Source organism: Mastigoproctus giganteus, chromosome 3, assembly GCF_048544385.1.
Source record: "Mastigoproctus giganteus isolate SK-2022 chromosome 3, ASM4854438v1, whole genome shotgun sequence".
Taxonomy (NCBI): Eukaryota; Metazoa; Arthropoda; class Arachnida; order Uropygi; family Thelyphonidae; genus Mastigoproctus; species Mastigoproctus giganteus.
In genome coordinates, this window is record NC_143577.1 from 93792278 (window position 1) to 93820189 (window position 27912).

Sequence of the window (27912 nt, forward strand, 5' to 3'; positions counted from 1 at the left end):
TGGTCTCCCACTTATTAGGAGATTGGTAGCCTGTAAAAAGGTTACCTCATCAAAAGTGCATATATATATATATATATATATAAATACATATATATAAATGCATGTCACTAAATAAAAATCAGCATAAGAGGAAAAGTAAATTGTTTATTTCACACGAGTGTATACAGCGATGAGACAAAACATTATAACCACCCACCTAATATGATGTTGGTCCTCCACATGCAGCCAAAACAGCTTGTACAAGGCAAGGCATGGACGCTACAAGATTTCTAAATGTGTTTTGAGTATCAGGTACCAACCCGTAACCAGCAGATCCTTTAACTCCTGTAAGGTCTGTGGTTGAGACGCTGTAGATTGGAGTTGCTGTTCCAACACAACCCACAGATGCTTGATAGGATTGATGTCTGGGGAATTTGGAGGCCAGGGCAATACCTGGAAGTCTTCCTTATGTTCCACACACCAGTCTTGAACAATCTGGGCATTGTGGCATGGCGCATTATCCTGCTGAAAGACGGCACTGCCAGAGGGAAAGACTGTTGCCATGAAAGGGTGTACCTGGTCAGCAATGATGTTTAGGTAAGTGGTAGACGTCAGAGTGCCCAGCAGCACATGGATGACTGGACCTAGGGTATCCCAGCAGAACATTGCCCAAAGCACGACACTGCTGCCACCGGCTTGTTTTTGTCCCACGGTGTATCCAGGTGCCATCATTTCCCCAGGTAAACGATGCACGCGTACCCGGCCATCCACATGGTGCAACAGGAAACATGATTCATCGGACCAGACGACCTGCTTCCAATCACTCAAGGTCCAGTTTCGATGCTCCCGTGCCCATTTTAGGTGCTGTCACTGGTGAACCGTGGTTGGCATGGGCACTCGGAGCAGCTTGCAGCTCCATTTTCAGCAGGGTTCGATGTACTGTGTGTTGTGACACATTACTTCCGTCATTACACCAGCATTCCAATTACCAGCGAGTTGCGCCACAGTTGCCCTTCTGTTGCCACGTACCATCGGGGAGGGCCTTCCCCACCTCGAGCATTAATGAGCCGTGGTTGTCCAGCACCTTGCCGGCGATTCGTGGGTTTGCCTCTGACCACTTTCTGTAGACCAACCACGGCTGACCGTGAGCACTCCATCCGTTGTGACGTTTTGGATATGCTCTGACCAAGTCATCCTGCCATTACAATTTGGCCTTTGTCAAACTTGCTCAAGTCTGCTGCCTTTCCCATCTGAAGAAAAAGAGTAACATTGATTAACAGAGCTCAGTATTAGGTGTTTTTTATACAGTGTCCCGACCCACACGTGCCGTAGTTCACCTGCAGTTGCTTCAATTTGCATAACGATTCGTTGGTCATGTTTTGGCTCATCGGTGTATATATTAATCGATTTTAAAAAAGTTAAAAACTGCTGACACACTGTTGTCATTTAAAATCTGACTGTGTATATCACTCAGTCAGATGGGTAAAAGCAGTAAAACTGGTTTGGTTTGAGTTTTATTGGCGCATCAGCAACTGAGGCTATAATGCGCCAAATACCGGTCATATGTAAAAAGTTAAAACATTCAGTGACCTAAGTAGTTAGGCCACCATGTCCAGATATATAATAACAGATATATAAAAAATAAACCAATAAAGAGATAACAATAACATAAATTTTAAATACAATTAAAAACTTTTATTGATTCAAAATAGCTAAAAACAGCAGACACGTTGTCATTGTCGGATAAAGTCTGACTGAGTGTATAAGGCTCAGTCAGATGATTAAAAGCGGTAAAACGGGTGCTGCTAAAATCTGGAAAGTCAATTAAAAGGTGTCTGATCGTTAAGATTGTGCCACAGGACACACACATAGGAGGGTCATCAGCCCTCAGCAGAAACAAATGAGTTAAATGACTGTGTCCTATGCGGGTCCGGGCAAGAACAACTTCCTCCTTACGATTCCTGCGCAGACTAGACTGCCACAGTTCAATTACAGGCTTTATATGATATAATTTATTCGCAGTCTGTCTATTCCACGAATCCTGCCATTGGGAGTGTATCTTCTTGTGTATTATTTGCCTGTAGTCTGTATAGGGGACTGACAGGCAGCAGTTATTATTGGGAATTGCTGATTTGGCTGCGGCGTCAGCCAAATCATTTCCCCTAATCCCAATGTGGCTGGGAATCCAGCAGAAGCGGATATCATATTCACGTCCACGGAGGAAGTGAATCTTCTGCTGAATACTAGACAGAACTGGATGAGGATTATATCTCACAGATATTAAAGCCTGTAACATGCTGAGAGAGTCGGAATATAAAATGAACCGTTAGTATTGGCATTCACTAATGTGATCCAAGGCTAACTCTATAGCGTGCAGCTCTGCAGTAAAAATGCTGCATTCAGACGGAATCTGCTCCGATGTAGTGCTGTCTGTAAAGACAGCAGCAGATCCCACATATGATTCCGACTTCGAGCCGTCTGTGTAAACTGGCGCAAAGTCAGAACGTTCAGATCGGTGTGCTGAATAAAGCTGCAGGTAGACAGACGATGGAGTGTCCGACTTACCCCAATTTCTAAGGGACAAGTCACATGCTGGGACATGAGCATGCCAGGGTGGAAGGGGTTGCTTCGGTGTTTGAGCAACCTTGTCTACCTTGATATTAAGTTCTTTGAGTAACTCTTGGAGACGAATACCAAAAGGACGATTGGCAGTCTTACGGGTGTTGTACAAATTTTCCCATCGTGGCTCAAAGACGGATGCCCACGTCGGATGGTCTGGCAGGGATTTCAGTTTTAGAGCATAGTTTAAAGACAACTTACGTCGAAGCGATAATGGCGGTTCGTTTCCTTCGACGTATAAGCTCTGGACTGGAGATGTTCGATACGCTCCAATAGCAGTACGGAAAGCCAGATGATGGACAGGATCCAGCCAACGAAGTACACTGTCTCTGGCTGAATTGTATACCACGGACCCGTAATCTAGTCTGGATCGTACAAGTGCACGGTAGATGCGTAGCAGGGTGCATCGATCCACACCCCAAGATGTTGAGGAAAGAGAGCACAGAATATTCAGCCCTCTTGTGCGGAGTTGACGGATGTGATCCAGAAAGGTCAAATTTTTATCAAATACGAGTCCCAAAAATTTTGTGTCCACCGCTACTGGAACAGCCTGTTGTCCAAGCCTTAATTCGGGTTGAGGATGAAGATTACGCTTACGGCAAAAGTGCACGCAAACGGACTTCTCTGGCGAGAACCTGAAGCCATTACCAAGTGCCCAGGAATTAAGATGATCAATGGGTTTTTCCAGTTGTCTTTCAATAACCCTCATGTTGCATGACTGACAAAATATGCTAAAGACCAACATAGAGGGCACTGTTTACGGTTGGAGGAAGTTGTTCTGTGATGGAATTTACTTTGATGGCAAAAAGCTTGACACTTAAAACTGATCCTTGTGGTACTCCCTCCTCTTGGCTGAAGGAGCGAGAGAGAGGATCCCACACAAACTTGGAAAGATCGATTGGCTAAAAAGTTTTTAATAAATATGGGCAGTTGCCCCCTAAGACCAAGGCTATGCAGATCTTTTAAGATGCCAAATCTCCAAGTTGTGTCATACGCTTTCTCCATGTCAAAGAACATTGACACCAAGTGTTCGCATTTAAGGAAAGCATCCCGGATGGATGTTTCCAATCTAATAAGATGGTCCAAAGTGGACCGGTTCCTTCGGAAGCCACACTGGATGTTGGAGAGAAGGTCATTTGTTTCTAAATACCAGATTAAACGAGAATTAACCATTCTCTCCAGGATTTTGCACAGACAGCTAGTCAGAGCAATAGGACGATAATTGGTGGTGACTTTTGGATCCTTTCCTGGCTTAGCAAAGGCATGAACGATTCCCTTGCACCAGGAATCCGGAAACTGCTCTTCAATAAAGATTCTGTTATACAGAAGGAGCAGATAATCCATAGATTTTGGTGAAAGATGCTTAATCATTTCATAATGGATACCATCTGGTCCAACAGCACTTGCTTTGGAAAGAGCGAGGGCTCTTTTCAGTTCCTGCATAGTGAATGACCCGTTGTAGGGATAGATGCTCTTTGACTTAAAATTAAGTTCCTGTTTTTCGAGTTTATGTTTCAGGACCAGGAACTCTGGGGAATACGGAGATGTTGCAGAGATGTTAGAGAATGTTTCCCCGAGAGAATTGGCTACTGCAGTTGGATCTGCAATAGCGCATCCATTATAATCTAGGATTGAAGAAGGGTGGGATGTATATTTTCCCTTCATTTTCCGGATTTTATCCCAGACTACCTTAGAGTTGGTAGACTGGTTAATAGATGATGTAAAACGGATCCACGATTCCTTTTGACTCTGATGGCGGATATAGCATGCTTTGGCTTGTGCACGTTTAAAGGCTATAAGGTTGGTCGTGGTAGGATATCGGCAAAATATCCCCCACACTTTCTTTTGAGCCTTTTTTGCTGCTGTGCATTGGGAATTCCACCAAGGTTTTGGAAATGGTGGAAACCGGGTAGATGTTTTTGGAACAGTATTCGCAGCTGCTTGGACGATAATTTCTGTGATGTACATTACTGCATCATTGATCTGCTCCTGACTGACCGTACTGAGGTCAAAATTTGCCTGATGTTGAAAGGCAGTCCAGTCAGCCTGATCAATCTTCCACTGTGGTAACCTGAAGGGAAGACATGGGCTCCCACTGCATAACAAGGTTATCACAGGGAAGTGATCACTTCCATATGAATTCTCCTCCACTTCCCAAGTGAGTGAAGGGAGTAGAGAAGGGGGAGCAGATAGAAAGATCAATGGCAGAAAAGGTATGGGTAGGCATGTGGAAGAAGGTATTTGTTCCAATATTTAGAAGGGAAAGGTCATTGTCATTGAGCATACGCTCTATGACTCGTCCCCTTCCATTAATGTTAGCACAACCCCACAGGGTGTTATGTCCATTAAAATCCCCGAGAAGTAAGAAAGGGGGAGGCAACTGCATTACAAGATCATCAAGGTCTTCCTGGGAGATGTCAGTCCCAGGTGGCAAATAATTAGAGCACACGGTTAATAAAAATCCCACTGTAAGGTGAATTGCAACAGCCTCTATGCTGGTTGTAATTAGCAAGGGCTGAACTGGGATCATTACCCACAAGGATAGCCACTCCTCCATTACCTTCTGCAATTCTATCCTTACGAAAGATTGTGATGTTATGCATGGTGGGATCATCATTTGCCTTTAGATAAGTCTCCTGCAAGCAAAAGCAAACTGGCTCGTGCTTTTGCAGGAGGGCCTTGATGTCATCAGTATTTCGCCAGAATCCATGACAATTACATTGTAGGAATTTAGCCATTACTTTGGCTTGGTGGGTCCATCAGGCGGCTTCCGAGGTGCTGAGGGCTTACTTTTATAAGTCTTGGCTTTATCTTTTTTGGGGAAGAAAGGACGCCTTCCCATGTCCATTTCTTCCTCCGCAAAGAGTTTCAAGACTGATTAATCCTGTACCTCCTTGTTCTCTACATCCATTGTTTCTGTTATTACTGCAGGCTCTTTACCACTTGGTTTTGGTAGTGGTGGAGCACTAGGAGGTACGGATATAGGAGTGGCAACTGATTGTGTTTTTTTGGTGGGCTTTTGTGAACTCAATAAATAGCGTGCAATCGGGGTGAATGACTCTCTTGGTGGTATAGTCATCTCAGTTTGTGTCCCGATAGTGCTCTTTGCAGAAACCTTCTGGGCATATGAAGGTTTCCCGCTATATATTGGTTGGATACGTTTTCTGGCCTCTGGGTAGGAGATATTCAGCACTGTTTTCAGTTTTTGTATTTCTTTTTCATCCTTCTACCACTGGAATGCTCTAGAATAGGCGGGGTGTTCTCCTTGGCAATTGACACAGATCGGTTTTGGAGCTGAACATTCCTTGATCTCGTGGTCTTTAACACCACATCGAGCACAGGCAGGGTTACCACGACAAGATGTTTGTGAGTGGCCGTATTTTTGGCATCTAAAACATCGCAGTGGGTTTGGGATATAAATCCTCACTGGGCAGTTTAGATAGCCTGCCTTGATGGAACTTGGAGGCTGTGGGGTGTTAAATGTTAGGATGAGAACTCGGGTAGGGACGAGATTTCCATCCTTTCTCATTGATATTCTTTTGACAGCCGTCACTCCTTGTTCTTTCAATTCAGAGCAGATCTCTTCTTCAGAAACATGAAGAAGATCCCACTCTGATATGACACCACGTGAAGAATTTAGAGTTTTGTGAGGGGTTACGATGATAGGTATTCCCCCTATGGATGTAGACTTTATGATTTTTTTCCGCTTGCTTGGTGGTAGAAGCTTCGACCAAAAGGTCACCAGAATGCAGTCTTTTTACAGATTTTGGTGAACCTGCCAACCCTTCTAATCCTTTCTGGATGAAGGGTGACATCTTTCCAATGGACTGCTCTCCGGTAGAATGGAGAATGAGGAAAAGCGGTGTCACTGGTGGTGGTGGTATTTCCTCAGTTCTGGCTCTTTTTGCAGAGGTGTTATCTGCGTCATGATCTCAATTAGGAGGGGCCTTGTTGGGGCCCCAGAAGAAATGGGATTTAAATTACTCATAGGAGTAAAGAGAAAGTGTCTGATGCCTAAGTACCCCACCCACCACGGAGCCCTACGAGGGGGCGCCCACTCGTGAACTAGCAGGTACTGCGTACACAAATGGGACGCTGAGTTCGCTTAGAACACCATCACCATACCCACGTTACCAATAAGTCTTTATCCCGTCCCAGGACCAAAGGGAGGGAGACTTATTGGAACGCAGTTGACCCTAGCAGTAAAAACCACCCGCCGATTGATCCCAGTCGGGCCGGTCTGGGACCACCCGTCTTGTCGAAGCAGGGGCGAAAGTGGTGTATTAAGGCTGGGCCCCTCAACCACCAGGATCCCCCTTTCCGCATTCCACGGGTCGCGGCGCACGGCTGCACACGCCGGATTCCAAAGATGTAACCCTGAACCAAGGTATGGGTGTTAGATCCCAGTGATGCTAATCTGGAAACCCAGCAGCATCACTGGGAGGTCCCCTCACCACATACAGGTGCCCACGTCGAGGGGCAGTAAAACTGATACAATCAGATAAAATGGTGTTGCATTGCTCACACATAGGAGGGTCATCAGCCCTAAGCAAAAAAAGGTGTGTTAGATGACAGTGTCCTATGCAAAGCCAAGCAAGAACAACTTCCTTTTTAAGATCCTTGCATAGACTAGACTGCCAAAGATGGATCACGGGCTTAATCTGATATAGTTTGTTTGTAACCAGGCGATGCCACTGAGAATGTAACTTATTGCGAATTACTTGCCTGTAGTCTGTATAGGGGAATAACAGGTCCAGATTATTCATCAGGGCTGCCAATTTAGCTGCAATGTCAGCCAAATCGTTTCCTCTAATCCTGATGTGACTGGGTATTCAGCAGAAGGGGAGACCGAATCCATCTTCATGAAGGGTGTATGTCATCAGTGAAGGGAGGAGAGAAACAGAGCAGATAAAAAGATCAATGGCAGAAAATGTACAGGTAAGTATGTGGAAGAAGTTATTACTTCCCACATTTAGAAGGGAGAGGTTATTGTCAGTGAGCATATGCTCTATGACATGTCCTCTTCCATTAATATCAACACTACTCCACAGCAAAGTATCCATTGAAATTCCAGAGAAATATGTTGTTGTTTTGGTGTTTATTGGCGCATTAACAAAGGAGATCATAGTGTGCCAGTTAATTTGTTATACAATGTTCTCTGTAAACAAATCTTGTTCAAATGTAAGAAGGTTAAATATTTCTGTGGTATTATATTATTATTTATAGCAGATGGTATATGTTGATTGTTTGTATGAATCTACAAATATCTGATACATGTTCCTTGTCACCTAAAAGATCTTTAAGGGTGATGTTTTGGTTTCCTTTAAATAATGATGAAAAAATTAGTTGTCGATCATTTTCATATGTTGGGCTCCAGAGAAATAGGTCAGGGGAAGGCAGCTGCACAATTAGATCATCACTGTCTCTCTGGAAAATGTCAGCTCCAGATGGCAAATAAATCAAGCATTAATAAAAACCCAACCGTATGTGAACTACTACTACTGCTTCTAAGTTACTGGAGAGCAGCACAGGTTGAAATGAGTCATGGATGCCCAAAAGGATGTAACATTTCCTACATGGACAAGTCCATACCCAGTTGCATCCTTATGTACATTCGTAATATTATGAAATGATGTGTTTTCATTTGCCATCAAATATGTCTCATGCAAGCAAAAGCAAACTGGCTTGTGATTTTACAGGAGGGCCTTGATGTCATCAGTGTTTGGCTTGAATTCCAACAATTCCGCCATTAGAATTTAACCATTATTTTGGAAGCTGCCTGATGGTACATCCATCAGGAAGCTTCCAAATTGCTGAGGGCTTAATTTTCTCAGTTTTGGATTTATTTCTTTTGGGAAAGTATGGAAACTGTCCATTTCCACCTTTGCAGAGAGATCCAAGACCGTTTCTTCTGGTACCTCCTTCTCCTCAACATACATATTTTCTTAGGAGCTAGGGGCTACTGCATGCTTCTTATTCTTTTCTCCACCAATTTCTTTTGTTACTAGTGGAGCATTAGAGATATGGGAGTGGCAGCTGCTGTTGTTGTCGTTGTGGGAGTTTCTGGTGCAAGGGCTACATAGGCCATATTGCACCTATCAAAGTAAGTGAGAATACATATGATAACTGCTCTGGGAGCAATTAGATTTGATCATACATTTTAATTCGTTTCAGGCAGGTGAAAAATTCGGAGAGTCCTGGATCATGAAAGTTCTATGATGCTGCTGAGTGACAAAGGTTCTTACAGGTTTGAGATGGAGCTGAAAGTAGACTGTTCGGCAGTGTTGATGTTGTTGTTGTGCATGAATTTTTCTGGTGCAAAGGCTACTTAGGCCATATTGCACCTATCATAATAGTTAATACTAATTTTATTGGCTTCTATGGAAGCAGTTAGAAACTCTTATATAAACCTATTCATTTCAGAAAGAAGAAATGAATAGGTTTATATAACAGTTTCTAACTGCTTCCATAGAAACCAATAAAATTAGTATTAACTATTATGATAGGTGCAATATGGCCTAAGTAGCCTTTGCACCAGAAAAATTCATGCACAACAACAACATCAGACAACCTTTTGCTGATGATCTCAGAAACAAATCAACTCTGATCTGATTAGCTGTAGTAATGGATGAGTAGGTGGAGAAATCTTTTGCATTGCTAATAGAGCACTTTGCAAGTCTGTGTAGATTATGCTCTTTTCGATTGAGAGATGGAAAATGTTTTCCAGAGCAAGCTTTATGGCATATAATTCAGTGTTTTAACTATTTCATTCTTTCTAAAATGACAGTGTGTCATGGAATACCAGTGCTGCACCTGATCCACTCTCGGACTTCGATCCATCAGTATATATTTTAGCGAAGTCAGGATAACATCGTAAAGTGCAATGTGCAGCTGCTGGATGTTAATACCCGTTAAAGAGTGTTTTCCCCATTGGTGGAAATAATTATCACAACACTGCATGATGAGAGACCATGGAGGAACGTGATCTATAGGTTCTTGGTGAACTTGATTGAGTTGTATATTCCATTTCTCTGCTAGTTCCATTAACCTAATACCTGCAAGCTTAGTTGCTTGTGGTTTGTTTCTATAAAATGTCATGAGCTGCGGATCATTAAATATTGACCAATTAGGATGGGTTGACTGGCTTTGGATCTTGGTTGCATAGTTCAGTAATAACATCTTTCTTCTGATGTTTAGAGGAGCTTCATAGGCTTCTACATGGAGACTTTGCACTGGAGATGTTCTGAACACACCTAGAGCTATTCTTAGAGCCAAATGTTGAATAGGGTTGAGGCGAGATAAATGCACTTTCCTTAGCAGAATCGAAGACAGGCGCACCATGATCAAGACGAGATATAATTATGGATCTATATAAGTGAAGCAAGGTGTAACGATCTACTCCCCAGGTTGTTGCTGATAAGGCTCTGAGTATGTTCATTTTTTTTTGACAAGCTGTCCAGAGACGTTCAATGTGTTCTTGATAGTTTAACTTACTGTCAAAAATTAAGCCAAGCAGACGAATGCTATTTGCTATTGGAATAGGATGGTTATCTAATCAAAGTTCAGGATCAGGATGCATTTTACGTATGTACAGAAGTGAATGGCAGTAGATTTCTGGCTGGATAGTCTGTAACCGTTTTGTGTCATCCAAATCTGGATCTGATTTATTGATATCTGCAATTGTCTCTCAATATAGTTCATGTGTTGAGAGTGGAAGGAGATCATGAGATCATCAGCATAAAGATACGAGTCCACCGTTTTCGGAATGAATTCAGTTAAGTGGTTAATTCTAATTGCGAATAGAGTGGCACTGAGAATGGACCCTTGAGGGATTCCTTCTTCCTGGACAAAGTCTTTAGAGAGAGTTCCCCAATAAAGAACTTGAAAGCATCTTTGTTTTAAGAAATTTTTGATGAAATACGGCAAATTTCCTCTCAGGCAAAGAGAATGTAGATCCTTTAAAATGCCATGTGGTGTCAAAGGCCTCCTCAGTATCCAGACAGACCATAACGAGATGCTCCTTTCTGATGAATGCATTTCTGATGTTTGCTTCGGCTTTAATCATAAGATCCAATGATGATCGATTTTTTCTAAATCCATATTGATTTTTATTGATTAAATTTTGGGACTCAAGATACCAAGTCAGACAGTGTTGAATCGATTTTTGAGTTTTTCTCAGACAGCTGGTAAGTGAAATTGGTCTGTAGTTTTGAGGAACAGAATAGTCTTTACCAGGCTTTGGGATAACCAGAACGTAGGAATGATGCCAGGAGCTTGGAAATGTATGTTCAGTGAAGATTCGATTGAAGAAGGAAGACCAGCAGTGATGTGTGACTTTGGATCTAAATTTTTGAGCATTACATAAAATATCCCATCAGGGCTAGCAGCACTTTCCTTGTGTTGGTAAGAGCATGCTGCAGTTCAACCATGGTTCAAATGTACCAACATACTGCACCATGGTGCAGTCGAACGTACAAGTATAAGAACATACAAGATTGTCCCTCAGTATAAGGCAATGGTCAGGCGTGGCCTGACCATTGCCTTATACTGAGGGACAATCACCTCCTTTTCCCTGCTAGCAAAATTCCTGTATATCATAGACAAAACACCATGACCTGCTCTGGCAGCCTGTCTGCATTGCTCAGAAAACTTCATATCTGACCTGCACAATTACTCCCAGGTCTTTTTCATTTTCTACCACCCTAAGTGTAGCACCACACAGTTGGTGTGTTCCTCTGGGATTACTTCTACCCATATGCAGTACTTTGCATTTGTCAATGTTAAACTTCAGTTGCCACTTCTCAGCCCATCTTCCCAAATTTTCTAGATCTTGTTCTCCCACTCAACCATCCTTTTATCCATTGTAGCAACTTACCCTTAATACCATTCTCCTCCAATTTGTACAGTAGTCTTCCATGCACAACAGTGTCAGAAGCTTTCCTGAAATTCAAGTATATGATATCAAAATTATTTTGCACCCAGTTCCTTTGTAACCACAACATAATATCCAATCAAATTTGTCAGACAAGACTTTCCCTTAACTATGCTGTGTCTGAATTATTGCTGCAGCCTTGTCTAGATGATCCTGTAATGCATCTTAACCACCAGTGACTCCATTATTTTACCTGGAACAAAAGTTAAATTAACTGGTCTGTAATTACTTATGTCACCCTTCGATTCCCCTTTGTGAATTGGGGATACATTTTCACATCTCCAGCTTGTTGTTATTTGGTTTTTAGGAGCATTAGCAACTAAGGCCATATTGCTCCGGGATATGCGGTGGTCATTCCCTGAATGACCTTTCCGCATCCTCCGTATTTGGTGGTGACGGGCTCGAACCCCGGTCTAATCAAGAAGCATGTGCTACGCACTGCTGCTCCTTCCCACCTGGCTACGGAGGCGCCTCTCCAGCTTGTGTGGACCTCCCCTGAGTCCAAGGATGCTCTCATAATTATGACTAAGGGTTTGCTTATTTCCTTTGCCGCCTCCTTTAATATAACTGGATAGATCCCTTCCACTCCAGGTGCCTTTCTTCTGTTTAACTTCAACAATTTCTCCTCCACTTCGCTCTGTTATTACAAAATAATTAAGCACTGTGCTACAATTTGATAACCTTCTGGCATTTTCAATCCTTAATAACTCCTCATGTGTGAATGTAGATGCAAAATACTTTTTCAGTTTGTTATTGAGTTTAATGACACATGAGCTGCTAGGGCCATATTGTGTCTTTCTAATAGTGAATATGAAATATTAACTTCATTGTAATAACTATATTTTATGGTATATTCCTATACGATTTAGGAAAGTAAATAGTTCTTCTTTATTAGGATCATCTCCCAGAATCTGCAATAAATTTATTGATGACTGTGTATTAGCAATTGATTTAAAGGCGTTTAAGTGGATAGTTTGAAAGTGGGGACAATCCACTGGCAAATGGTCAGTTGTACTTGACATGATGTACATTGGGGAGTGTTGTCTATCATTAGTTAATAAATACAGGTGAGTGAGGCGAGCACACCCAATCCTTAGCCTTCCTAAAATTGTTTCTTTAGTCTGCTTTTCCAGAAGCTGGAGAGCCACAGCTTTGGTTCTGGTATTATTTGGTATAGTTTGTTTCCTGGATAACCTCTCCAGATTAGTGACCAGCTATTGTAATATGCTTTACGGATAATGTTTATAATCAGTATATGGAGTTTGAAAAGGCTGCAAAACAGTAGTATCTGGTTGTTTGGCTGCAAGGTCTGCTCTTTCATTTCCTGTTAATCCACGATGTCTTGGAATCCAGCAGAATGTCACAATTTGGTTTGACTCATTACAAGCTAGTAATTTAGAGTGGATTTATTTTATTACAGGGTGAGAGGAGTTGGTATTATTGTTTATGGCAGAGACAGCACAGAGAGTCATTGCATATTAAAGCAGGCATAATTAGAAGTTCAGTAATGTGATCCAGAGCCAAGTTTATAGCATAAAGCTCAGCAGTGAAGATACTGCATTCTACAGAAGTTGTGAATGGCAGGAAGATTGCTGCAGCACCTACTTGGGTCTCAGTTTTTGATATGTCTGTATAGATCTTAGAGGCCTGTGAATTAGAAGCAGAGCGAGTTTCATGTAACTGTGCAATTCAAGGGAGCAATGTGTTCTTTCCCCACCGTTGGAAATAGTCATCAAAAATTGCAGGGATATTTGTTCATGATGGATCAGGCAGTGTCATGTCCTGATATATATTACTCATTTCTATATTCCATGTTTGAGTCAGTTCTTTAAGTCTAAGTGCAGCAGGATGGTTTTCATTTGGTTTACTATTGTAAAATGACTCCCATTCGGTATTGTATAGGCATCTCCAACTAGGGTGGGAGAGTAGACTGCAGAATTCAGAAGGATGGAAAGAGTTGATAGCAGACAGCTGGTGGTTTGTTGGCCTTCTTGCAGACCTTGAGGAAGGTCACAAGTTGGAAGATGGCCATGCTGGGATAGAAGGAATTGCCTTGGTGACTGAGCAACATTGTCTGGTCATGTTTAGTTCACATAACAGCCCTTGAATTCAAATAACAAAAGGTCAATTAGCAATCCAATGGATGTTGTAGAGATTTTTCCATTGTGGCTTAAATACTGATATCCATCTAAGGTGATCGGGAGGGACATTAACTTCAAAGTGTACTGCAAGTAGAACTGCTTATATGCTTGTAGAGGCTTTGGACAGGACACATACAGAATGCTCCAGTGACAGTGCAGATGGCCTGGTGATGAATTGGATCTAACCATAAAAGTGCTCTATCTCTAGTAGAAGCATAAACTTAGTAACCGTAATAGATTTTTGAACGGACAAGAGCCTGGTAAATCCATAGTAGAGTACAATGATCTCCACTGCATGAAGTTGATGAAAGTAAATGAAGTGCATTTCTACTATACTGTAGAAATGTCACCTTCTTGTCAAAAATAAATCCCAGGAATACGACTTTAGCTACCATTGGAATGTTGTTTTTAGCATTAGCATTAGTAGTGGCATATGATTCAAGAAAGCAAGCTTATGCAGCATCAGCCAAAAAAAAAAAAAAAAAAAAACACCTCCCATTTCACCCCTTTATTCATTCAAAATGCCTGTCCAGCTCAGCCTTAAATTTATTTAGGCTATCAACTTCCACAACAAGAGATGGAAGTCTGTTCCACCAATCAACTACCCACTGGCTAAAGGCAAATTTCCGCACATCCATTCTACATCCGTCTTTCCTCAATTTGAATCTATGCCCCCTAAGGTTCTGAATCCGAGCAAGAGGAAGAATCCCATCAGCATTCAACTTGCTCAACCCATTCAAGGCCGTATACATCTCAATCAGATCACCTCGCATGCACCTACTCTCCAGGCACTGCAATTTGCAGGACTTAAGCCTTTCTTGGTAAGAGCACTCATTTGTTCCCCTCACCAATCCTGTTGCGCTTCTTTGTAATCGTTCTAGCAACTCTACATCCTTCCTAAAATGAAGCCTATAGACCTGTACACAGTACTCAAAGTGTGCTTGACCACTGCCTTGTACAATGGTCAGGCCACACGTTGGACCCACCAACTCTTCTGGATAAAGAACGGCGAGTTTTTTGCTATAGGTTTCTCACTTGAAGAATGTATTATCAGGTAATGAGATGTTGGATCTGATATATCTTTCATTTTCTATCTTTTTTGCTGAGGTGGCTTCGGCTGGATCAACTTCCAATTCTTCTGGTAGGCACTGTGTTGCGGCCACAGAAGAGAAGCTTAGATTATTAGGATTTATAGTATTTTATTTTGGTTCAGTGCCCAGCCTCCCCACCCATCAGGAGCCCAAAGAGGAACACCCACTGCCCAGCAAACAATAGATGCACTTGGGAGTGGGCTACCATGGCTTCCCAGACACCATACTGCTGCCAGCCTTAATCCTGTCCCTTGACCATGGCAGTGGTATGGCAGTAACACAACTGGCCATTACAAGCAAACTCACTAGCTGACTGATCCTGGGCAAGCCATCCCAGTACCACTGGTGTGTTGAAGATGTACTCCTCGACTATCAAATCCTCACATTTCCGAGTTTCTACAGGTCGCAGTGCACAGCAAACACTGCAGATTCCTATATGTTAGCCTGGAATCTAGGCTGTGGGCATTGAATCCCAGTGTTGCTAATCTGGAAGGCCAGTGGCATCACTGGGAGGTCCTCTCACCACATACAGATGCTCACGTCTAGCAGCACTGCACAGGTGGTAGTCATATTTATGCCGATCATCTTCGTAAAAATAACATATCTAAGTTGGTCGACTGTTGCAGGGTTTTAGGCATATCAATAACTTAAGTCATATTATGCCATATATAATGTCTATGAATTATGAATGGTGGGTGTTCTGTGGTCAATTTGCTGTTTGCTGGGAAAAAAACTAGTTTCCAGGAGAGCACTACCAGAAAAGAGGAGCAGGGTTTACAGTTCCTTTTTTCTGCTTCTTTGCATTACATACAAATATATCATCTCTGTCCAACAGATCTGGTTCAAAAGATCCGTAAGTGGTATGTCTGTTGTCCATCATTGCTCTTTTCAATCCTGGGGGAGTGATTTTTTCCAAAGTTTCTGACCCTACCATGTGGAGGCAGGAGAGGTGCCACCAGTGACCAAGCAGTTGTTGAGATTAATAGAGTTGGTTATCAATTAAAATACTAAGAGAAGAAGGGTGTATTTCATTTCTGGGTTCTTACTTTAAACCTTGTAGGCACAGAACCACTTGAAGTAAACAAAAGAGAAAATGATCCTTTAAAAAAAAAAAATAAAAAAATAAAAAATAAAACTATATCACTTAGAAAGAACACTATATATCACAGAGAGAAAATTGCTTGTCACTAACACTTGGGACCAATGGAATATATGAGGCGGATCCCAGATTCCATCTGACTCTGACATCAAATGTAACGTGCTTTGGCACATGCACGTTTGGAGGTTATTGTCATTATCTTACCATGTTATCTGTGACGGGATAATAACAAAATCACTCTTGCCTTGTATTTGAGTTTGCCAAGGCGGAATAGTTTGCTTTAGCATTTGGGCAACCTTGTCTATCATGATATACAAATTTTGGAGTAGCACTTGGATATGAATACCCAAAGAATGATTGGCAGTCTGGTGGGTGTTGTACAAATTTTCCCACTGTGGGCCAAAAATGAATGTCCACATAGGATGGTCTGGCAAAGATTTCAGTTTTAAAGGATACTTCTAGGACAACTGTTTCCATTGAAGCAATAACAGTGACTCATTTACTTCTACATATAGGCTCTGGACAAGAGATATTTGAAATGCTTCAGAAGCTTGTTGTTTGTTTGTTTGTTATTTGGTTTTTAGGAGCACTGGCAACTAAGGCCATATTGCTCTGGGATATGCGGTGGTCATTCCCTGAACTTTCCGCATCCTCCGTATTTGGTGGTGACGGGCTTGAACCCCAGTCTAATCAAGAAGTGTGTGCTACAGAGGTGTGTGTGTGTGTGTTATGGGGGTTTATCGGCGCATAAGCTGCTGTGGCTATAATGCGCCTATTCACATGAAAATGCTAAACACAAAATTTAAGCATAGCTAAAAACATAATTTAGGCATAACAGCTTGGCTGCGTTTACAGAGATATTTTAGAATTTATCATAAAGTCCAATTATTTTCAGATAAGAGAAAAACTCGTTGATGTTTTGCTACGGAGGCGCACTTCAGAAGCAATACAGATAGCCTGATGATGGATGGCGTACACATCAGCCATCAAAATACACTGTCTCTGGCTGATGTGTACACCTGAGACCCAGGAAGAAGAAAACTATAAGGCTTTCATGCTTTTTGCTCAAAATCTCTTCGTAAGGCAAAGAGCACTTCCACCACCCTGAAACAAACTTCAGACTTTGGACCACCGATGGACACAAAGAACACAACTGGCCATTGACGACCAGCTGAGTGACTACAGGACTTGAACACAAGTGGTGGGGACAACCTACAGCAACTGAAAGACAACTGAGTTCTAATTGGATGCGACCAAACACTGGGACTTAGATGTAGCTGGCCTGTCACGTGCAGGTGACGCATCCTGGCCTCTGCCGAGACTAAGTCCACCACCTGGAGAGTCAATGTAAATGACTTAGATTGCAGCCTTGCTGCCAACTAGCCAAATGGCGACCCAGGTCTGACACCTTTCTGGGCCTGCTTTATCTCCTTTTTCCGGTGGGGGGACACCCCTGTCCCCTCATCTCCATGCAAAACCCACTTTCCCTCTGGTGTGGCATGGGCACGCCCACTGAACATTTGGGGGCCACCTTCTCTATTGGTCCCTTTCTTCCTTTTCTGCCCTCCAGCCTTCCTTCTCCCCACCCAAATCTGTCTACCTTCACAGTGCACAGCCCCAAGTGTCAAACTGTAACTACACCAAAATTGCTTGCCCGACCCTTTTCGGCCAAAAATAAAACTCATCCAGTGTACAATCCCTTCTCGCTCTTAAGGCAAATCTCTATGACCAAACAAAAGCACCAACAGCAATTAAAGCAATGTTTTTTTTTTTTTTTTTTTTAGGTCCTAGCCACTGAAATCTGAGGAAAGTAGGTGGCAGGACTTGCCAGAGTACTGATTCCTTACTGGTAACACCTGGCTAGCCTCCAACGTGGGGCAGTATGAGCAACGTCGGGTTCCATCAGGGGCCCGATGGCCAATAAGCCAGATGAACAACGGGCACAACAGACTACACTATACACGATCCACTCACTTTAAATCTTTGGATTGACAGGGTACTGTCATTCGATACAGAGAACACCGCGGCGATGGGAGAAATCCCAGGAGCCGCTAGACCCTCAACATACCAAATACCTGAGAAGACCCATAATCTAGTTTATATTGCACAAGTGCAAGGCAGATGTAAAGTGCAATTGAAGTAGACACAGAGAGAGAGAGAGAGAGAGAATATTCAATCCTCTCATGCACTTTGTATGGGGGGGGTCATAGGCATTCAAGGAGATAGTGGTATGATTGCGAATGCAAAATGCTGGAATCAACAGAATTAAAGACTTCCAGCAGAAAATGATAATAGATTGCCACATAAACAAAATTGGTAATGGTGTAAGGCATTTTAATGGCACTGAAAATCCTTATCAATGATTGGTGATGTCGTCTGCAAATGGAAACAGACTGTTGCTAAAACCGTCAAAAAACAATCTGCAAAATCTCCAATTCTGAGAGAAAGTGACAAGAGAGCCCTGAAAAGAATCATCAGCTTGGAATGCAAGTGACGTGTTTCACAGCATACACAAAGTCCCTCAGTGAGACTATTTGGAACATGTCATGCAGGATGCTGCATAACATGGATTAGTTGTGCAGCCATCCACAAGCCATTTATCACTCTGACTAATGCCAGATGCCATTTTTCTTGGTTTAACCTGCTTTCTTGTACCATACACTAGTAGAAAGATGTGCTTTGTCATGACAAGTCACAATACGTGATCTACCAGACTGACAATTGTGCCTGGTGGCTGGACAAAGCTACTTGCCAGACTGTATTGTCCTAATAATGAAGTTTGGTGAAGTATTGTGATGGTCTGGGGATATTTTTCATGGTTTTGCATGAGACCATTGGTTGTTCTGGACAAAACCTTGAATGCTGAGGTCTAACTATCCTGGACCATAATGCATTACCCACACTGTGGTAGCACACCACAATGAAGTTAATGCCATTTACAGGATAATGCTCCATGTCATACTGCCTATGTCGTCTCAGACTAGTTGAAGTATATGAGATTTGAAAAATTGGAGTAATCAGTCCAGAGCCACAACTTCACTCCTACAGAGAACCTCTGGGATGAAATGGATCATCAGGTGTGTGTGCAAGGAGAGATTATCCTCTATTTAGAGCCAAACTGATTGCCACTTTGAAGGCCAAATGGTGGAAAATATCAAGGGACATTTACAAAAACTGATGGAAAGCATTCCTTGAAGACTAAAGGCTGTCATAAAGGCTAAACCTTTATTTACAGGAAAACTAACAAAACGTGCTTTTAGCACGTTATTAGTTTAGCATAAATAAAGGTTATCTGTAGATATGCAGGTATTTAGATATCAATGGCAGGACATTGTATACTGAATTGGCAAAACTTACCTAATACCTTGTGAGGCCACCTTTTGCTTGTAAGCACAGCTCATACACATCTCGGCATTGACTACACCACAAGATAGTGCTACCCATGTGCTGCACAATGTGTCCAGTAATGCCTACATATTGTCAGTTGAATAGTGGCATCAGGCATCCTTTTCCATAGGTCACAAACATTCTCAATTTTTCAGATAGGGAAAACTGGGTTGGGGAGCCAGAAGAAATAACTTTATCAGGATTCATGAGTATTTTGTTTTTGTTCAGCACCTGGACTCTCCACTCACCACAGATCCCAAATGGAATGCCTACTATCTGGATGTTTACTGCTAAGCAATAAATGAGTTTGCTAAACAATGACTGCAATAGTTGTACCTCTGGCGACTTGAATCCTGTCTCACTGAACATAAGAATAGGGGCATGACATCGACACAGCTGACCCTTGCAGGTGAACTCACTAGCCAATTGATACTGGCCAAGCCATCCAGGACCATCCATTTTGTTGAAGTAGGGGCTAAAGTGGTGTGTTGAAGCTAGGCTCCTCAACTACTAGGATCCCCCCTTTGAGTTTCCACAGGTCACAGCACACAGAACACATGCCAGATTCCTTTGATGTTAGATTGAAACAGATTTGTGGGCATTGGATCCTAGTGATGCTAATTTGCAGGGCCAGCAACATAACCAGGAAGTCCCCTCACCACGTACAGGTGCCCACATCAAGGGGGGAAAAATAGTGAATAATGCTCTTTTCATACCTAAGCTATTGGGAATACTGCTTGTCCCCCCCAAACTGCTAGTTTTGGGGGGGGGGACAAGTTTATCTGATAATATTGGTCAAATTAACACTTGCACATACCTCAAGACTTCTTGTTTGTTACCACAACAAAACATATTAGCACGATGTTCTTACGGCAGAAATGTTTCAAATAAGCGGGTAGCTAATACCAGAGAAGCGAGCTTAAAAAACTTTAAGGGGTGTGTCAGGGTAGTTAACTATACAAGAACACTAAGTCTTAATTGTTCATACAGTAATGTCAGAAGTGCCATCAATAAAATGAGTGAATTCGAACTGCTCGTTAGGACAAGTAACGCTGACATAATAGGGCTTACGGAAACGTGGTGCCACCCAGAGATAGTAGAGGACGAGTTTCAGTACAGTATATATAATGTACTTAGGAGGGATAGGAAAGATAGGAGGGGGTGGTGGTCGTGCTTCTTATCAAAACCAGCCCGAGTGCAACAAAAGCCTTTCTGAATTCAGATATTTCACATACTAATATAGAATCTGTATGGTGTGAGATAGTTGGAAGCAAAGGTATAATGAGAGTGGGAGTAATCAACAGGCCACATGATTGTGAAGATTATGATGAGAGCCTCTGCAAATGAAATGGGCAAGTAAGCATGAATGGCTTATTATGGGTGATTTTAATTTGCCTCTAATTGATTGGAGCAAATGGGAGCGGAACTCCACATGGGGGACAAAGTTTTTAAATCAACTAGATGACTGCTATTTGTATCAACATGTGAGGGAAAGTACTAGAGAAAAGAATACTCTAGACCTCCTCGTCACCCATGAATCAGATGACATAATAGGGCTGACAGTACAGGAACCAGTAGCAGGAAGTGATCACAGAGTTCTACGGTGGATGATGAAGACAGAGGTAGGCAAAGGAATGGGTTATAACTTCGAGAAAGGTGCTACATGGCCTCTATTAACTGGGTAGATATCTCAGAGTGAGTGACTATAATTTAACTATGGTATACCTTTAAAACATTAATCACAGAAGCCTTGAATGGGTATATACACCATTAAAAAAAAATACTCCACGAGGAGGATTCCAAGTTGGATGAATAATGAAGTTGCCAGATTACTTGAGCAGAAAAAGACAGCATGGAAAAGTTAGAGCAATAAAAAGTACAAAAACGTATAACAGCTACAAATTGATCTGTAATAGTGCCACAGAAAAGGTTAGGCTGGCAAAGGCAGATTATGAGAAATCACTGGCAAAGAGGGAGGATAAGGAATTCTTCACATATATGATTCTTCATATAAATGCAAAGGAGAGAAGAACAAACCAGATTGGACCCTTATGTAATGGATGTGAGGTAGTATTAGATACCTCAGCTGAAGTTGCAGATGAACTCAACAGTTACTTTGCATCGATATTTACAGAAGAAAAAACCCCTTACGTCAATGAGAAATTATGGGAGTGAAATTGAAAAAAATGTAATTAGTTATGTTGAAATTTCACATGTTTATTTAATAAAAAAAAAAACTTTCGAGCCTACAGGCCAGCAAGGCTGCTGGCATATACCCTTTATCTCTTAAGGGAGGTGGCAAGTGAGTGCATTGAACCAGTAAGGCTAATTATGCGAGAATCACTGGAATCAGGAGTGATTCTGTTGGATTAGAAAAGTGCCAATGTGTCTCCAATACATAAGGCCAATTCTAAGATTGAAGTGAGAAATTACCGGCCGGTTAGTCTAACTTCAGTAGTAGGGAAAGTCATGGAGACAATGATCAAAGTTGGAATGCAGGATCATATAGATAGAAGTGGAATTCTGAGGGATACTCAGCATGGCTTTGTAAAGGGAAAATCATGTTTAACTAATCTGGTTAGCTATTTTGACAGGGTCACTCAAGAACTGAATGTTGGGAATAATTTCGACATTGTTTATTTGGATTTCAGCAAAGCATATGACTCAGTCCCACATGAGCGGTTACTTTATAAGCTGGAACAGGTTGGAATCACATGGAAAATCCTTAGATGGATAGCTGAATGGCTTCAGGAAAGGAGGCAGAGGGTTGTGATAAATGGTTATTCCTCATATTTGGTCGAATAATGCTAGTAGGGATAAGGATGTCATAATCCCATTGTATAAGGCTATTGATGTAAGAAGTGGGGTTCCCCAAGGGTCAGTATTAGGCCCACTGTTGTTTTTGACTTTCATAAATGACATCGATGAAGGAATAGGATGCGTGATGCCTAAATTTGCTGATGATGTAGTAGTAGTGGCATGTGATGCAAGAAAGCAAGTGTATGAGCTTATGCAGCATCAGCCAAAAAAAAAAAAAAAAAAAAATCACACCATTCCCTCCAAATGCCTGTCCAGTTCCTCCTTAAATTTATTCAACCTATCAACTTCCACAACGACAGATGGAAGTTTGTTCCAGCAATTAACCACCCGCTGGCTAAAGGCAAATTTCCGCACATCTATTCTACATCTGTCTTTTCTTAATTTGAATTTATGCCCCCTTAGGTTCGTAATCTGAACAAGTGGAAGGATCCCATCAGAATTCAGCGTGCTCAACCCATTCAAGTCCTTATACACCTCAATGAGATCACCGCGCAAGTGCCTAGTCTCCAGCCATTGCAATTTGCAGAACTTAAGCCTCTCTTGGTAAGAGGATCCCTTCATTCCCCTCACCAATCTTGTTGCCCTTCTCTGTACAAGCTCAAGTAAATCTACATCCTTCCTAAAATGAGGCCTCCAGACCTGTACGCAATACTCAAGGCGTGGCCTGACCATTGCCTTATACAGAGGGATAATCACCTCCTTTTCCCTGCTAGCAAAATTCCTATATATCATTGACAAAACCCCTTCACCTGCCCTGGCAGCCTGTCTGCATTGATCAGAAAACTTCATATCTGACTGTACAATTACTCCCAGGTCTTTTTCATTTTCTGCCACCTTAAGTGTATTAGCATTAGCATTAGTAGAGTCATTTGATGCAAGAAAGCAAGCTTATGCAGCATCAGCCAAAAAAAAAAAAAAAAAAAATCCACTTCCACTTCATCCCTCTGTTCGTTCGAAATACCTGTCCAGCTGAGCCTTAAACTTATTTAGGCTATCAACTTCCACGACAAGGGATGGAAGTCGGTTCCACCAACCAACCACCCGCTGGCTAAAGGCAAATTTCCGCACGTCTATCCTACATCTGTCTTTCCTCAATTTGAATTTATGCCCTCTCAGGTGATTATTCTGAGTGAGAGGAAGAATCCCATCAGCATTGAGCATGCTCAAACCATTCAAGGCTTTATACACCTCTATCAGATCACCTCGCTGGTGCCTAGTCTCCAGACACTAATTTGCAAAACTTAATCCTTTCTTCGTAAGAGCACCCCTTTGTTCCATTCACTAATCTTGTTGCCATTCTCTGTACCCGTTCCAGCAGCTCTACATCCTTCTTGAAATGAGGCCTCCAGACCTGTATACAGTACTCTAGGTGTGGCCTGACCATTGCCTTATACAAGGGAATAATCACCCTTGCAGCCTGTCTGCACTGCTCAGAGAACTTCATATCTGCCTGCACAATCACCCCCAGGTCCCTTTCATTCTCTACCACTGTCAGTGTAGTACCACAGTTGATACGTTGCTGTTTCCCATGTGTAGTACTTTACATTTGTCAATGTTAAACTTCATTTGCCACCTCTCAGCCCATCTGCTCAACATTTCCAGATCCTCTTGCAGCAGCATAGTGTCAGTAGTGTCCTTGACAACCCTGCCTACCTTTGTATCGTCTGCAAACTTCGACATGCTTGATATACCATCATCAATATCATTTATAAATACAGAAAACAATAATGGACCCAACACTGAGCCCTGAGGGACTCCACTAATAACATTAGTCCATGACGAGCAGTGTCCCTACTGGAGAGTTGAAAGACTGAAGTAAAGACATATCTGCTGATCTCTCACTGGTATTTGTACTAAAACTTGGAAGGACTTTGGACAAAATTAAAAAGTATTATTTTAACGGCAATGGAGCTTGTGACTCATATCCATTTGTACACATGGTTGGGCAAAAATGAGTATACAGTACGGGTCTATTTTATTTTTCCTTTTATTTGCAAATAGAAACATACCACATTCTTAGTCCTCCAGTATTATATACTAGAGGAATAAGAATGTGGAATTTGTCCAAGTGAAGTGACTTGAAGTCTTCGACACTACACCCCCAAGTAGGCTACCCATCTACAAACTTTGATTAGACTGGGTTCACTATTATAATAGTGGCTGACTATTAACTCACCCACCCTCCTATGGACAAGGTGAAATGCTGAAACTTTTGTACCACTGAAACCCAAAAGACGCTTGCAGCACTAATAGTGTTAGTGGCACAAGCATTCTTTGCCTTCATTAATGGAGCATTTACATTTGAAACCATACAGACTCAGGCTGATACATGATATGTGTATCAGCCATGACCATAGTGACTGAGTTGAGGCAGAGCAGTATTTACTCTTTGGGAAGATTATCTGGTCTGACAAAGCCAGCTTCAAATTATCAGGCCACGTCAAGTGTTTGAACCAACCAGGTATTACAGTTTGCAGTGGAATATCATGTTTTGGAATCACTGGAACTGTATTTTTCAATAACACAGTCACAGGGACATGTATGATGAAGGATATATGGCATGACAAGGGACATCTTCATCATACCACAAATGCACCAGCAACCCAATCACACAAAAAAGCTATCCCAGAAGGTAGTACTCTGTCTCATTATGCTTGAGAAGTATATGCCTTACTAGACCAAGAATTTCCTCAAAGTAGACAAGTCAGTGGGAGTATTATTTCCTATGAATGGCCACAGTCACCAGCCCTTGTGCCCTTGGACTCTTTCTTTTGGGGTCATTAAGACAAGCTATACAGCTGGAAACCTTGTACCATTCAAACATTTCACCAATGACATCTTTCAGAAGTGCACAGAAAGACCTTTGTGCTGCAGTGTGCCAGACTCTGTGAATGTGTGAATAATGAGAATAAATATCTTCAGCACCTAAGAAATTAAAATGTGTTTATCTCTCTTACATTCACATGTAACAACTGTATGTCTACTTTTGTCCCACCCTATATTTTGTTTGCATCAGAATGTTGTGTGGGCTGAGAAAACCAGAATAATTCATGGAGAAACTTTAAACACTTTGCCAGAGATCAGTTAACTATAGCCCTAATTGCAGAAAACAAGAAAAAATTTGGAGTGAGAAGCACCAGTCAAGAAATAACAGATTCCAAATACCTCCAAACACTAACCTCCTCAACTCAAATTGGAAAAGCATTAACACCCACCTTTATATCTTATAAGATTTTTGATAATCCTTAGTGCTCAACTAAGAATCGAGTATTGATTACTTAAATAGTGTTGGCAGCTAATCTTCCTTTTGTCTAGTCAAAATGTGAAATTCATTTTATTCTTTTAACTATTAATTTGTGCAAACTCTTATCAGCCTCTTCAGTTTTAATACATATAGTAATACCAAATTTCATGATTGTGCCAATTAGATATTCAATATACACTTTCTACCAGAACTATTAATTCTATCACAGTAAAGTTTATTATTTAACCCCATTAATTAACTGAAAAATGACGAATCTTCGCCTCAACACAATGCAATTTGAACCTTATCAGTTTGCAATTTAAAAATGCCTTCAAAAACAATGTTCACGTAAAATATTGATCATACAAAATGCTTGTTTATGTTTTTTTTTTTTTTTTTTTTTTTTTGCTAACTCGTACCTTATTTTCACAAGGGAATTACTAGTATGTTATCTGTTGGTATTTGTAAGACAATGATACGCCATTATTCGGCAAATGAAGTAACAATAGTAAAGTAATAATACGAACTGCAGATTATTATTAACAGATTATTATTTACCATTTTCCTATCACTAAGCTTACAGTTACACCAAGTCTGAATAAAATTTGATTTTCACATGATACATTCCCATTTAGCATATAAAATATACTGGAATATATTTCATATGGCAAGTGAAGCATATCATATTGCCAATATTTCTCTCTCTGACGAATAAAACACAGCGAGCAAGCAAAAAATACGATATTCTGAAAGTTGCATCTGAACATCTTTGTTCTCAATATAGAACTTTATGATATAGTTCCATATTCAGAACCTTGGGTTATGTTCATAAATATTATTCAGCAATATTAATGCGATATATTCTCCCACTTGAAAGTCACGCGTTTTTGTTGTTGTTTTTAACCCCCCCCCCCTACACTTTGTGGACTCTATGATATGAGTTCTAAGATAAGATGACAAATAGCAATCGCCCAAAGGAAAAGGGTTTTCCTGTAATTAAGTGGTTTAACAACGTTGAGCAAAATATAATTAAGTGTTTTTTAGTGGAAGTTCATAATAATGATTCGAATAGAAACTTTCTTCGCTGCATATACCGATCCCCATATTACAAACTTCGATCAACTAAGTATTATAAATCGTCCCATGTACTATAAACTGATTAGTAGCTGTTCGATCACTTAATCGTCATACCCTTGTATCATACACCTTCGGATGATTTAACAAAGCAAATCTAGAATGAAACTGAATACATATTATGTAATTTAAATGCTAAATAACCTTTTATACCAAATGCAATGCCTACCTTGTAACATTTGTTCTAGTTTCCTCCTGTCCACTCGGAGTCTCTCTTCACACTCGTGTACAAGACATTCATCGGCAACTAGCCCGTTTGAACTATGATCCGATTCCTCTACAAACGACTTCATCCTTTCGAGACCACCGTGTAACTCATCGAAGCGCATCCCTGAGATTCAGCAGTTTAATGAATACCAATCACACATCACAAACACCCACCATACTTAAAATTTTCAGATGTCTGAGCACTTTATATCGTGACATGCCTACACAAGAGCACTTTTCATGATATATCAACGCATAAAAATAGAGTTCGATATTACTTAATCGCTTTTGACATCTAAAAACTACTTATTAATAATCATATTGATGTAAAATTATAACGTGTATTAATTCAAACACTATTTAAGCATAATACGCTCGTTTATTTTTTATTATTTAATTTTTTGTTGAACGTCGAGCACTGATACAAGACATCCAAAATAAAAAAAAAAAAATGACATTTAATAGGCGGCCTATTTAAAGACAACTCAGTTAAATGAAATATCGTAGGAAGGAACAAAAGTTTGTTTTTGAGTGGAAATTATACTTATTCCATACCGTGAAAAAAAACAATATGTTACTAAAAATGTGAAAGCCAAAGCTATCACGAGTCAAAACACTCCTGTATGAATTCTGTTAAATAAATGTGATTCTTTCGATGAAAAACACAGAAAAATTAACTATATTCCCGCGTAAAGGTCAACTCGACAAAACACTGGCCCACTGGATATGAATAGGTCAACTCGACAACACACTGGTTATGAACAGGTCAACTGCAATGCATCTTTAACCAGCGACTCCATTATTTTACCCGGAACAGACCAGTTAGTCTAACTTCTGTTCCGGGTAAAATAATGGAGTCGCTGGTTAAAGATGCATTGCAGGATCATCTAGACAAGACTGCAGCAATAATTCAGACACAGCATGGGTTTGTTAAGGGAAAGTCTTGTCTGACAAATTTGATAGGATATTATGATGTGGTTACAAAGGAACTGGATGCAAAAAATAATTTTGATATCATCTATTTGGATTTCACGAAAAACTTTTGACACTGTTGCGCATGGAAGACTATTGTACAAATTGGAGCAGAATGGTATTAAGGGTAAGTTGCTACAATGGATAAAAGGATGGTTAAGTGCGAGAAGACATAGGGTGGTAATCATTGGGTGCTGCTCTTCTTGGACTAATGTTATTAGTGGAGTCCCACAGGGTTCGGTGTTGTGTCCACTGTTATTTTGTATATTTATCAATGATATTGATGA

At 41.1% G+C, this 27912-nt stretch overlaps 1 protein-coding gene across 1 annotated transcript in view; it reads right to left on the minus strand.

The window, feature by feature from the left end:
* LOC150088157 (protein bicaudal C homolog 1-like) overlaps positions 1 to 26819 on the minus strand; it is a 392222-nt gene extending 365403 nt beyond the window's left edge. Inside the window, exon 1 of the mRNA XM_090370592.1 lies at positions 26616 to 26819. Within this exon, the coding sequence (XP_090226718.1) occupies positions 26616 to 26775 (160 nt within the window). The 5' untranslated portion in view covers positions 26776 to 26819. The remainder of the gene's footprint in view (positions 1 to 26615) is intronic.
* Positions 26820 to 27912: the final 1093 nt, after the last annotated feature.